The sequence below is a fragment of the Quercus lobata genome, chromosome 4 (assembly GCF_001633185.2).
Source record: "Quercus lobata isolate SW786 chromosome 4, ValleyOak3.0 Primary Assembly, whole genome shotgun sequence".
Taxonomy (NCBI): domain Eukaryota; kingdom Viridiplantae; phylum Streptophyta; class Magnoliopsida; order Fagales; family Fagaceae; genus Quercus; species Quercus lobata.
This window is the reverse complement of record NC_044907.1, coordinates 95858566-95873356: the sequence shown is the minus strand read 5'-3', so window position 1 is coordinate 95873356 and position 14791 is coordinate 95858566. Positions and strand designations below refer to the sequence as shown.

Genomic DNA, 14791 nt, shown 5'->3' with positions numbered 1-14791 from the left:
CTTTAAGTCTTTTGATAAGTAATTTCATTGAAAGATACACGACACAGGATGCACACAAGAGATACATGAAAAGCTATCATCTAAAACTAAAAAAGATAAATAGAAGAACAAATTTTAAGGAATAGCAAGCATTGGCAGCCACCTAATCGTATGAGGACCACAAGAACAAATTTTAAGAAGGAATAGCAGTAATAAGATACACACAAGCAGCATACAGGGGAAGCTACCCAAAAAAAAAAAAATCAAAATGTACAGAAGTCAAGGAACTCCTCCAGTGTGGAAAAAAGAGTGACTAATGAAAGAATCCATCCAGTTGTGAAGATAACAAAGAAAGAATAATTTCAAAACCAAAGACGAGGTTTCAACCCCTTCAAAAGTGTGTTTGTTCCACTCCCTCCAGATGGTCCACATAATAGACGGGGGAGCTGCCCTCCATACATCAATACAGAGATGTCTCCCAAAACTCCATATCAGCATGCCAACAAATCCACCACTCTATCTGGAATTACCAACTAAATCCCAAACAAACAGAATACCATAGATCATATATCATAGGCACACACACAGTGAAGTAGTAGATGGTCTGAAGACTCCCCATTGATCTTACACAAACAACACCAGAAAACAACAAAAAATTGCATTTTTGAAGATTGTCCATGGTGAGGATTTTCTCTTCAGCTACTGCCCATGTGAAAAAGGCAACCTTAGTTGGAACCTTAGCCTTCCACGTACTCCATGGAAGAAAGTGCTCAACTCATAGGGAGAACCTGATAGGACTAAACCTCAAAACTGCCACCCCAATTAGGGATCCATTGCATATGATCTTCACCATCCCTATTAATTTCAATGGAATAGATAAGAACAAAAAAATACTGTTAAGAGCCCCATCATTTAGATCTCTAGTGAACAAAACATCCCAATGATGGACACCATTAGGCCGACTTAGATAGTCCGCCACCAAAAGCCTCTTTGTTGCAGGCTATACAAAATAGAGGTGGAAAGGCTTCCAAAAGTACCACCTACCCACACTATAAATCCCTCCAAAAAAATGAACATGATTACCAGTGCCCACCTCAAACATAACAAAACTAATGAAGCTCCCCCACCCATTACAAATATGCTTCCAAAGAAACACACCTTACGGTTCTTTAAGCACCCCTGTAACCCAATTACCCACCTCATACCCATATTTCATTGCAATTTTTTTTCCTCCATAAAGTATAAGTCTCCATCACATAACGCCATAACCACTCCCCAAAAATGCATGACTTGAAAGGACTAAAGGCTCTGATACCCAAACCACCAACACAAATCAGCTCACTAACCGTCTTCCAATTGACTAAATGAATCTAACTTTCCTCACCGAGACCACCCCACAAAAAATCCTGTTGCAACTTCTCAAAACAACAAGCAATACTAACTAGTACAGGATGCAGGGAAAGGAAATATGTGTGAAGAGTAAAGAGCATACTCTTAACCAGAGTTACTCAGCCACTCTTTGACTAATATAACTTCTTCCAGCCTGCTAACCTCTATTCCATCTTCTTCAAGATCTGATCCCGAATGGCTTTGGACTTATATCTGGCCCCTAACGGTAAACCCAAATATTATATTGGAGTTTTTCCCAACATATAACCTATACCAACCTAAGAAAAAGGGGCAATGAACAAATCTTGAAACCAAAGATCTTAGCCAAAGCAGGCAAGGCTGGAGCCTCTTCAATTGGGACCATTTCTAACTTGTTTAAATTAATCTTCAATCCAAACACAGTTTTAAAACACAACAAGAAGCATTTCAGATAGTCAATTTGTTCTAGATCATCCCCACACAAAATCAAGGTGTCATCTACAAACAATACATGGGAAATTGTCGGCTCACCTACCCTTCACCCACTGTTAACCGTTGAGTATAACGTCCTTCAACTACCTTTGAAAGAATTCTACTCAACGCCTCCATCATAATTACAAATAATGGTGACGACAGGAGTTCACCTTGACATAACCCCCATGAACTATGAAAGAAACCACTTGGGCACTCATTCACTAGAATGGAAATCAAACTATAGAGATACAAAAATAAATCCATCTCCTTCACCACTCTAGATAACCACAACTCCACAGCATATGTGACAGAAATTGTCACGTGATCATACGCCTTCTCTAGATCTAGTTTACACACGATGCCTGGTACTCTATCCACACATTCATTCGCAATCAAAACTGAATCCAAGATCTATCTACCTTAAATAAAAGAATTTTGTGATTGAGACAAAATCCTCCATAATACTCCCCTCAACCTGTTGGCCAAAAACTTGGCTAAAATTTTATACATGCTACCAATTAAGTTAATAGGCCTAAAATTTTTCTCATCACAGGCTCCTCAAAATAATGCTTGCAACTCTTCACACACATCCAGTTTTGTTACTAAAAAACACTTTTAAGTAACTTAGTCTTCCTAACCCCTATATCTCTAAATCTTCTTTGTTCCACTGCTTTAAATCCTGCTTTATAGCTCGTAACTTCTGGGATAAATTAAAACTCAGTTGAAAATGATAGGCTTCCCACCACTATTTTTCTGTATCCACAAAACTACTCAACTTCAACCACATATTTTAAAACTTAAGATGAGACTTACCGTAGTTAATTCCATAGGAGAATGGTCCGAGAACATACGAGAAATCAAATGCTGGACTAAGCTGGGAAATGTATATATGAATATGGTGTAATCAAGAACAGATCAAATCTGAACATGGAAGGAGTTTCCTGATTAATAGACAAAGTGAACCTTCCTCCCAATAATGGTAAATCCACCAACCACTGTTCGGCAATGAAATTACAAAAACTCCCCATAGCCAGAGTAAACCTCCTTTCCATCACCCTCACTCGGGAATCTAGTGAGATTAAAATCCCCACCAAAGCACCAAGGTAATCCCACCAATTGTTCACACCCACAACAGTTTTACGACAGCCCGCTGGTTGGTGTTGTAAACCTCGGAAAAAACCCACTCAAAGTTTCCTTCCAGGCTTCCGCGCATCTAAACCTGCAAGAAAGAGAGTAATCACCTTTGGCAACAGCCATTTTCTCCACAACTCTCCTATCCCACAGTACCGCTATGCCACTCGAAGCCCCATCTGCTTCCAAAAATCCCAATCCACAAACAGGCACCCCCAAAGACTCCTTACTACAGCTCTGTCAATGAATTCCATTTTCATCTATCGAAGACACACATCACATCTCCAAATTATAACACAATTTTGAGCCCTCAATCTCTTATCCTTTTCATTCAGCCCAATGCTTCTTCAGGTTGTCTATCATTAGAATTTTTCCCAACAATTATGCCGATTTAAAAAATAAAAACCACTCTTGTAGAAGCCTTGGCCTTCCAAACACTCTTCCTAGTATTACCATGTGGTATACCTTTCACCAGACCAAATATAAACTCCAAGTATTACCATGTTAATCGTGGAGTGATTTTATAAAAGAAAAATTAAAAGAATTTCTACATTATGCAATTCACAGGCAGTGAACATAATCAACAATAGACTAAATTCAACCTACATTGTTAAGGCGGGGTGAGGGTGGGTGGGGGGAAAGGTAAGCTTCTCAATAATGAATTCAATGTTAGCAAATACCTCTTTCTTCCAAAATGACTTCCGCTTTCTCCTCTAATTCATATAAGACCTGCCAAAGAACATATTAGCCACACTAAGCCTTAAGTAGTACAGATAGAAAATGGCATTATTCAACAACAAATTGAAATAAAAAACGACATCAACAGTTGACAATAAGGTAGTATATGACACTAGAAAAGCCAGGTTAAACTAACAATAAGAGCAATATTACAAAATTCAAGTAGGACCTAGAATAGGTACATTTGGTATACGAAATAGTTCCCTATAATGGAATAACCATTTGATGCAGGAGATGCAAGAAGATTTTTATTTAGTATTATTTATGTTTGTAAGTCAATTGTATTTTTACATTTTAGGTCCTAGTAGTTTCTTAGGCTATTAATATTTTGATATTTGGAAGCAAAGTTATTTTTGTAATAAGGCAATTAAGGTTTCCAACGCCAATTAGAACTAGGGTTTAGCAATCCTTATAAACAACATATTGTACTCCTTGAGGAGACAGTTGATATTTTGATGAATGAAAAAAAAAAATGGCAGTTTGGTCACTTGTGGTATGGTGCTGACTCTAGTCCCACCCTAGGTGCTGACTCTTAGTAGTTTTCCCACTTGGTGCTGACTCCAAACCAAGCTTAGGTGCTAACTCCTAGGTTATATCCCTTTATTTTCCTGTTATTTCATTTTGTTCTGGTTGTCCTGCATCACCATTCCTCTAAAATAGGTATTGTATTGTTAGGTTGCACTTGAATATACCACAAATTATTAAAACTAACAGTCCTCAAAAAGGAAAACTCTAATATATAACACTATAAGATCAAAAAATAAAAATAAATAAATAAAAAGGAAAAAAACAACTCTAATCATGAATTATAACTATGATTTTTTTTTTTTTTTTTTGATAGGTAACAAAACTTTTATTGAAAAAAATTGAACATCATGTTCACGATGGTAAACACTTTGAACAATGAAACAAATACAAGAAGATCAAGAGCTACAAGAAATAGAAACTAAAAAATCAGATACAGCAATACAGTTTGTCCACCCCCAAACACGAGCCCAAAGAAACAGAGTACGAAAAATTAAACATTTTAGATGTTTCAAAGTTCTCGCCTTATCGTCAAAAATGCGGGCATTACATTTAAAACTATGATCCAAATTAACATTTAAAATCTAGGCAAATAGTTAAGAATCATCCTAGCTTGTAGATTATGCTTAAATATATGCACAAGAGAATACCCGCTGCAAAATGGCCTCAGATTGCTTCCTTCCCAACTGCTCATGTCTCTGAGCATCAACAGCCTCTTGATATTTTGCATACATTTTGGCCAGCTAAAAAAAAAAAAACAAGCAAAATAAAACAAATTTTACTTTACAATTGAAACAAGTGAAAAGTAAAGTAAGTAAAGTTAAAAACTCACACTCCAACCATCACGCAGAAGCGAAGCTGCCAAGGCTGTTCCTGAAACACCTGCAGGAATCTTGGGGACAATCATGCGATTATCCTCAACCATGTCATTCGTTTCAAATGAAGTCATCCATCTACAACAAAACAATACACTCAATTACAAAAAGTGTATCAGCATAAATTAAATAAACATCAACAGCTAAAGATTTAATCAAAGTGACTTTGTAAAACAAACCATCTTATGTAGCATTTATGCCTAAGGAAGAAAAAAGCCCACTAGTCCATTGTCTTTTATTTCTCAATGTCATGTTTTATTTATTATTATGTCTTTAGTATTTTAAAAGTTCATGTGACTTTTAATGAAATTAGATGCTTAAGATTTAGTGTGTTTGGCTCCAAATTAAAAAGCCAGTTTATTTTACTATTCAGCTTATTGTTGGTACTATTCATAGGTTCCACTGTACTATTTGAACTAACTTTTACTTTTATCTACAGTACTTTCAGCAAAAAAATTTTAGTTTCAGCAAAATAAGCAGATCCCAAATAGACCCTTAATTGTTATATATAAGATGAAGGGCTATAATTTTAGGATTACCATAGGCTATTATAAATAGCCTTTTTGAGCCGTTGTAGGCAACCTTTTATTATCTACTTTATGAAATTTCATATTAGAATATTTCACAAACTCTTTGAGCCTAGAAATTGATGTTTGATTGTTCCCACTTCAATCCTATTATCTTTTTATTTTCTTTAATCTTGTTTGTTGCAGAATTTCTTCTTAAATCCTTCTTCAACACTAATCCTATGTTCTCCTCACCACATCAAGAAAACAATATGAACTAAATTATTCAAATATACTGCTCACCAAACCTCCAAAATGTAAAGATGAGGACAAAATTGTATAATTATGAACACTGTTCACCAAACTCAATTATGTTAAAGACAATGACCAGATCTAAATTCTATTATCCAGAAGATCCATACAAGCCATAGGCATTTGCCTTTAAAAAAACAGCTCCAAAGAGAGTTGTTTCTAAATAAGCTTTTTAATTAGGATGCTGCATTAACACACACCACCCCCCCCCTCTCTCCTCTTCTCCCATTTAATCAGGTCCAAACAAAAGTTGCATGTTTTTTGTACCAATATACTCAGAACAACATTGAAAATTACCAATACACCAAATTAAGCTAGAAAAGATCATGACCAGAAGAGATGAGGATTTACCACTGCGTATGGCAGCATATGGAATAATGCTAAAAGCACATTCACATATCCCACAACATTGAATTATTAAACAGCATCAACATGTAAAGAGTTAAGACATCCCATCTTTCAAGAAAAATAACAAGACAACTAGCAAAAATACTAGTAAATAAATAGCATACGTTTCTGAACTGAAATTGCTGAGTGGAACAAGATTCAGTTCATTTGATTTTCTACTGCTTTCAATATCAGCTTCACACTTCTCAAGTTTTTCTTTCAGCTCTGCTGCCTCCTATAAGAAATAAAACAGAATATAACTATGAGTAGCAAAAACCATTTAAAATGACATAGGTGCATAAGAAACTAGGACTAGAATCCAAATATAAATAACATGATAGAGCATAGCAGCAGAACAAAATAGAAGCATTCTAAAATAAGTACCAGGGAGAGCAAATAATAGGAAAGCGAATGATAAGATATTTGATTAAATTTCAATGACTTCAAAGAGAGAACAAGAATTCTTAAAAATTAATCAAACTTTCAAATCTAAAACAATTTTCACCCAATTGAACCAATTGCTTCAAGATTAAAATAACAATATTATAAAAGAAGACATTATAACATCATCCAAAATAGATGCTTCAGTAACATCTATCTTTTGGAAAATAATACACAAGCAAAAACAAAGTCTGAAAAAATTGATATACAATCACGATAATTATTTGAAAAATAAAAGGAGGGAGTTGGAATCGTGACAGTAATTTCCTGATCATTTAAAATATTATTGTTCTACATAGCCAATTCAAGGAGCATACCTTTTCAAATTGGTTTCTTGCACCCACTTCCTTTTCAAGCCTCTCTTTATAATCATTTTCAACTTGACTTAAACGTGTCTGATTAGGTTAGCAAAAAGAAAAAAAGACTCAAAATCAATACCAAAGAAAAAACATACCACAAGCAAGTTTTTAGAAAACAACAATCACACAAAGAACATTTCACCTCTAGAGCTTTGATAACGCCCTCAAGATCTCCCGCCTTTCCGGACCATTCCTCAGAACTTTCTTTGTATAGTTCAACAAGCTTATTAACCTAGAAAGTTGTAAAAAATTAAAAGAAAGAAAAGTTACTGGTAAAGAAAAGTCAAATGGCAGTCCTCATGCTTTGAGAGATGATATCATAAATTATGCCACCTGAAGATCAGCCATACAATAAGGTACATGTGCAACTAGCAAAAGTAAAAACATGTCTTGAAGACCACCAAAATAGTAGATCAATCACAGAACCTGGAGACCTAAGGTATATGATAAGCAAACTGTTTTTCAAAAGAATAAGATTAAACAATTAAGATCAGAGAATACAGAAGTGCACTTTGTTCACAACTTTTGAGCACCTCACCTTACCTCGTCACTAATTCCAGGAGAGTTAAATTGCTGTAAATGATCATCTAGTGAACATACACAATATTATTAAAATAAAAACAAAAACTATTAAATCTTGTTTTTTCCATGGAAAACAGGTTACTTCATGTGTGTGTGTGTGTATATATACATGCACAAACAAATTGAGCATATTAGGCATGATCAATTATTAGAGCAATCATAAATAATAAATAAAAATGTCACTGCTAGTGTCCACTATAGGCTCCCAGACCCCAAAGTGCAAAACAGTTTAAATATGGGTCGAAGGAACATGAACAGTAACCAGTGTCATAATATGATCACAAGGAACAAAAGCATTGTTCAACCAACTGCTAAACCTAACCGCATTCAGAATCTTCTTTTGTCATGTAGTTAACGATACTGTTCATCCATATCAAAACCCAAAAACCAGACAAATTTTCTTTAAAGCCAGATACATCGGTTGACTTTTAATTCTTATCAAAGAACGACAGGATTAAGTGAGGCTCTCCAAACAGACAGATCAAAATATTTATTTAAATGCTATAAACCTTTTTTTGGTAAGTATTTAATGCTATAAATCTTTAACAAATAAGAATGTTTATTCATTAATATTAGCAAATTCTTGCAAAGCCCAAAGAAATATGAATGTGAAAATCTAAATCTAAATTTTAAAAATAAATAAATAAATCCACAGATTGTTTTAATAAGCAAAGTCTTCTGATAGAACTCACTGTTGAGAGTTCAGCAGATAATCGCTCTTCATTGGCTGCAGCAGCAGCTTTAGATGAACATAATTCCTACATAAGTGAACAAGAAATATCATTGAGGCATCTGCTACAAAATGAGTGACATTAAAAAACAATTTTGAAGGCCAAATAGAACATATCACAACCTCTTGCAAGGATGTTAGCTTCATCTCTAACTCCCTAACTCTTTCCTTGTGCCATTGTAACGAGCTAGAACATTCATTTAATTGCCTCTCAACCTAAGAGCATTAACAGAAGATTCAAAACAGGCAAAGCAATTATGTTATAATTCAAAAACAGAGAGAGATGCTTTACCCATAGTCAGAAAAAAATAAATTGTAAAGGCATTCTTACATCTGCAAGCTTAGTGGACATATCATCCTCAAGATCATTACTTTTTCTACGCAGCTCAATAACACTGTCAACTTTGGCTGTCAACTCATCATTAAGCCACACATTATGCCTCTCGACAAGTTCCTTCTCCTGCTCAAATCCAAACACAACTTCACTTAGAATGAAGCACAAAAGAAAGTAATAAAAGATAGAAGACATTTGTAGTGGTAGATACTCAGTGCGAAACAGCAAGTACTCAAAGACAAGCCAGTATGGACATGCGCAAATAAATAAATAAAGTGAAAACCATAAAAATTGCTGAAGAATCTTGTTTATCCGTCAGCCACCAAATAATTTCAGGTGATTTAATTGTGACAAAGAATACTGAATACCCCTTTGCCAAATTGCTAGATACACTATTCTTAGTAGTGTTATGTCCAACTAATGGGCGCCATTTGCTAATATGTCAAGTACAATGATGCAGGATCTTTGGAAATTCAGCACTAGATTAGGAATGGTTAGATTATGAAAAAAGATGTTTGGTATTAAAACAGTGGATTTGCCCAGAAGCTCAGATAAGAACCCTGATGGCCCACACGCATGAGAGAGAGAGGCAGCAAAACGAGTAACAGAGCACCCTAATCACAGATTTTATGAGCACGTGTATCAATGTGGCTATTTTAACATTTCAGAAAATTTATAGCTAAAGACCCACAAAAGCCCACGCATCAATCTTGTCCCTAGTCTAAAAACCTTAACAATGAACAGTACCACGCCACAAGTAGTATGGTACTATTCATTGCCAGAGTTAAAAAATAACATATTTTATTCGTCTCTCTCTCTCTCTCTCTCTCTCTCTCTCTCTCTCTCTCTCTCTCTCTCTCTCTCATATCAACCCACGGATCGGAGCAAATCAGAGCAGATGCATTGGGTTACAGCTTTCAGTGGTGGTCTAGAGATCGGAGAGCAGCTGTGTTGGGGCTTTCGACTTATATGGGTTATATGATGTGGGTTTTGTGGTTGTGATGGGGGTTTTTGATGTGGGTTTTGTTAGGGTTTTGATGGTGGTGCAGTGGTGGTGGTTGGGTTTTGGTTTGTTTGGTTTTCTTATTGAGTTTCTAATGTGGGTTTTGTGGCTGTGATGGGGTTTCTGATGTGGATTTTGTTGGCTTTGGGTTTGTTGGGTTCCTGATGGTGGTGCCATGGTGGTGGTGTTGTGGTGGTTGGATTTAGATTTGGATTTGCTCATTTTTCTTACAAAGCTTTTGATGTGGGTTTTGTGATTGTGATGGGGTTTTTGACATGGGTTTTTTTGGGTTTTTGATGTTGGTGTCGTGGTGGTGTTGTATATGGTGGTGTTGAGGTTTTGGTGTATATGGTGGTGTTGCTGTGGTATACTGGTATATGCTGAGACAAGAGAGGAGAGAGAGAAAATAAATATTTATATGAAGTAAGAAATAGTGTATTAAGTCTAATGTATGTGTATGAGAAAAATAGATATCTAAAAAGAAAAAAGTAGAGCTTTTTGGGTTAATTTATCTAAATATCTGAGGAGGCTAATGTGAGTGCTCTTAACAACTGTGCCATAGAGTTCTAGCTCTTTACAATTCTAATTAAAATTAGATTCACATCAGTTGTGTCATAGGCTACTTGTAAAATCAAGGAATTAAATTTTGATCCTTATAGAACCCAAGCAACAGAATAGGAGAGCATCCCACATCAAATTCTGCCCCCAATTCTGATCTTCAATTTTACATTTCTATCATAGTTAAGTATTTGAATAAAACGTTCTAGATTTAGGGTGGTGCAAAACTTTCACAATAGAAAGGGACATCCATTAAGAAAAAAAAAGTAACTAGAACCAGGAAAAGAAATTTCAAAGCCAGCCCAAAGAGAATATAGGCCCATACAGGACTATGGCATAACAAACTACAGTCAAACCTATTTCAGCTACAAATCAAATGCCTTAAATGTAGACCAGATTTTCATACACAAAAAACAACAGAAAGAAATCAGTCTACCAATGAATAACTAAAGCTTTGTAGATACCTCTTTGAGACGAGTACATGCAGCCTGAGTACGTGCCAACTCTGACTCAAGTTCACTGACACGGACCTCCCTTTGTGAGGCACTGTTGGACGAATTGACCTTCACAATCACCAACCCAAAGGAAAACAATATAAATTAGTGACACCACATTAGCTTTTAAAAAATCCAAACAACATAAATAGCAAAGGTAACACGTGCACTCACAATCTTATCAAGATAGCTCTTGATAGTGGCATTCTTCTCACCGATCTCCAAATCCTTCTGCTCCACAAACTCTATCAACTGCCTTTTTGACTTATGCAACTCCGATACCTCTGCTGCTAACCTCTCTATCTCTCCATCCTTTCCAATCTACAAAATTCCAAAAATACCCTAAGAAAAATTTTATCTAAACACATGTACAAATTTGTATGCAAACAAAGATACCATATCACATCATACCAAATGTAAAATAATAAAAATTAAGTCCTCCACTGTGCTTTTGCCATGTGACGCACTAATTGTAATTAAATTATGTAGATTTTTTTTTTTTTTTGGATAAGTAATAAGAGTATTATTAATCAAAATGTAAAACTGAAGAAAGCAAATACATGGTGTTCATGATGGTGAACACAAGAAAAAGCAACAAACAACAAACAGCAACAAATTATGTAGAAATTAGGTCATATTCACTCTGTTTTTGCCATATGAATCACTAAATATAATTCCTCTGACATGTAGGGAAAAAACTTAGCTACAATTCCTTAGGTACCCCAAAAATAATTCCAAATAGCTTTAGTGGTAGAGTGGCATTCTTGTAAACTGAAGGTTCATAGTTCAATCCTGTGTGCGGGCATTTCTGGAATTATATTTTTACTTATCTACCAAAAAAAACAAAAAACAAATCCGTAGGCACCCCAAATATATTCAATCACATGATTGTACCCAATTAACAAAGCTGCCACTATTTTTGAGATTTGGAAGAGATGATTGATGGGCAGCCTTACCCCTTCTGTTGCATTTGTCAATGCAACCATGTTTTTAAAGGAGAACCAATGATATAGCAACTAAAGAACTGTATTTAAGTCTTGCCCTAAAAATCATATAGATAATATGCATTGAGATAAACACTATTACCAATGTTATAAGAATTTTAAAATAGTAACCCAATTAAAACTCTACAAACCAAAAAATTTCAAGAAATTAACAATGGAACTTTTTTTTAAAAATTTTGACAAGTAAATAACGTCATTGAAAGATGTATGAGAAAATACAAAGAAAAATCAAGGCACACAGACAATGTGCCATAGCAACAGCAAAAAATCTAAACAAACTAGCAGTGAAAGTACAAAAACCAATTAAATCATGCAGAGAATTAAAGGTGGAAACACCCGAAGCATTTTCCCACTCAAACAGAGTTTGAAAGAAAGAAAGCTTCAAAATCAATCTTCCATTCCCTTCAAAAGCACAAGCTTTCCTTTCCCTCCAAATACCCCACATTAGGCAATGAGGGATCATACTCCAAATCACCTTAGTTCTGTGCCTAAACAACTAGCCAGAAGCTCAACAACACCGCACAGCATGACCCAATGAACCCCACATAATGATGCAAATTCAAACATATGGTTTCATCGAATTTAATTGTCACAGGCAACAATACATAAGCTAGGAAGCATGGACACTTCATTTCATTCAGGGTATCGTACAGTGTCACCCGCCATGTCATGTTATAATTTTTCAAAAATTGCTCACGTCTTGCTATTACCTAAGTAATGCCCTTAAAATTACCTAAATAATTAGCATTGAGATAAACTCTATTACCAAAGTTCTAATATGTTCAAAACAAGACACCAATTAAAACTCTATAAACTAGACAATGATTGAAATTTGATCATATTAGTCGAAAAAAAATACCTTAGTACTGTAATTACTAAAAGTACAAGCTTTCCTTTCCCTCCAAATACCCCACATTAGGCAATGAGGAATCATACTCCAAATCACCTTAGTTCTGTGCCTAACCAACTAGCTAGAAGCTAAAAAACACCACGCGGCATGACCCAATGAACCCCACATAACGAACACACCATATTTCAGGAAATTTTTTTAATGTAATGCAAATTCAAACACATGGTTTCATTGAATTTAATTGTCACAAGCAACAATACCTAAGCTAGTAAGCACGGACACTTCATTCAGGGTGTCATACCCGTGTCACCCGCCGTGTCAAGTTATAATTTTTCAAAAATTGCTCGTGTCGCAGTGTTGTACCATACCATGCCCTTAAAATTAATTAGCATTGAGATAAACTCTATTACCAAAGTTCTAATAAGTTCAAAACAAGACACCAATTAAAACTCTATAAACTAGACAATGATTGAAATTCAATCATATTAGTGGAAAAAAAATACCTTAGTCCTGTAATTATTAAAAGCACAAGCTTTCCTTTCCCTCCAAATACCCCACATTAGGCCAAATCACCTTAGTTCTGTGCCTAACCAACTAGCTAGAAGCTAAAAAACACCACGCGGCATGACCCAATGAACCCCACATAACGAACACACCATATTTCAGGAAATTTTTTAATATAATGCAAATTCAAACACATGGTTTCATTGAATTTAATTGTCACAAGCAACAATACCTAAGCTAGTAAGCACAGACACTTCATTCAGGGTGTCATACCCGTGTCACCCACTGTGTCGAAGTTATAATTTTTCAAAAATTGCTTGTGTCGCCGTGTTGTACCATACCATGCCCTTAAAATTAATTAGCATTGAGATAAACTCTATTACCAACACTTCAATCAAAACTCTACAAACTACACCAATGACTAAAATTCGATCAAATTAGTGGAAAAAAAACAAAGAAATCATTTCTCGAATTCACAAATGAAGAAAGAAAGAAGTAGCGAGCGTTCGTACGGAGTGGAGATTCTGCTGGTGCTTGTTGGATTGGAGAAGGGCGAGGTCGGCGAGGTGGCGATCAAGGGAGGACTGAAGCTGCGCGTTTTGGGAGTCGAGCTTGGCGAATTCGGAGGAGAGGGAGATGTACTTCTGCTCGAGGAGAGAGCAGGTCTGCTCGGCGGTGATGGAGCCGGCGTCGGCCTCGGCCCTAACCGTCTCCACCTGCTTGAACAGCTCTCGTATGTAGGAGTCCGCCTTCTCCGCCACCGAACCGGCGTCGTTCGCCTGAACGCACCGCCGGAACTCCTCCTCCGTCATAAACAGAGGCATATTTTTTTTTATTTTTCGGTTTCAATACCTAAGTCGCAACAACAGCGATCGCAGTATTATCTTTACTAGTGTGATCAGTGTGTGTGTGGAGTGTTGAGTACCATATATGTAGAATAGCTAGGGAAAAAATTGAAAGGAAAGAGGGAAAGAAGGTGAAGGGAATTTGAAGCTTCCAGAGAGAGAAATGAGCCCTATATATCATGAGTCAGTCTTTTCAACTTTTTTTTGAATCGGGGTTCTTTGGGCCTGGGCTTTAATCACTCCCAAACATGCTTTACCATAGAGCTAATTTAGACTAAAATATTATTTTGGTTCTTGAATTTTATTAAAGTCTATTTTTCATCTCTAAATTAAAAATAAATAAATAAATACTTCATACCTAAACTTCAATAGTTTAGAGATAAAGAAAGAATTTTTTTTCAATAATTTAGGTAAGGTTGTTAGTGAATTGGGTGACCTGACCAAACCGACCAGATTCACCGACTCGAAGCCAACGGGCAAGTCCGAATAGTATGGTCGGTCGAATCCAAGTCTTATGCTATTAAAAACCAAAACTTCGATTTGGGTGGCGAGTTAGGAATTTGAAACCTGTATAACCCAACCCGACCAAAGTTTACAAAATTTTTGAGAATTTTTTTATTATTATTCATCTCTTACCAGTTTTTAAGCAAAGTGATAAGGTTACAATTTCTTCCCCACGCATCTTCCTCTCATTGGTAGAAAATCCCCCCATTATCTTCATAAATTAATTTTTTTCCATCTCTCATTAGTCTCCAAGCAAGTTGTAAATAGTTGTAGTGGTTTTTGGTTTTA

At 35.8% G+C, this 14791-nt stretch overlaps 1 protein-coding gene across 2 annotated transcripts in view; it reads right to left on the bottom strand.

The window, feature by feature from the left end:
• The window catches only part of LOC115986937 (nuclear-pore anchor), a 42165-nt gene extending 28002 nt beyond the window's left edge, over positions 1-14163 (bottom strand). For both annotated transcript variants that reach the window (XM_031110365.1, XM_031110366.1), the window contains exons 1-12: positions 13667-14163; positions 10971-11117; positions 10767-10865; positions 8739-8867; positions 8531-8623; positions 8370-8435; positions 7238-7327; positions 7054-7131; positions 6421-6530; positions 5048-5168; positions 4866-4958; positions 3633-3681 (exon numbers count right to left, since the gene is read on the bottom strand). In XM_031110365.1, the coding sequence (XP_030966225.1) occupies positions 3633-3681; positions 4866-4958; positions 5048-5168; positions 6421-6530; positions 7054-7131; positions 7238-7327; positions 8370-8435; positions 8531-8623; positions 8739-8867; positions 10767-10865; positions 10971-11117; positions 13667-13978 (1387 nt within the window). In that variant the 5' untranslated portion in view covers positions 13979-14163. The remainder of the gene's footprint in view (positions 1-3632; positions 3682-4865; positions 4959-5047; positions 5169-6420; positions 6531-7053; positions 7132-7237; positions 7328-8369; positions 8436-8530; positions 8624-8738; positions 8868-10766; positions 10866-10970; positions 11118-13666) is intronic.
• Between the last annotated feature and the right edge of the window lie 628 nt (positions 14164-14791).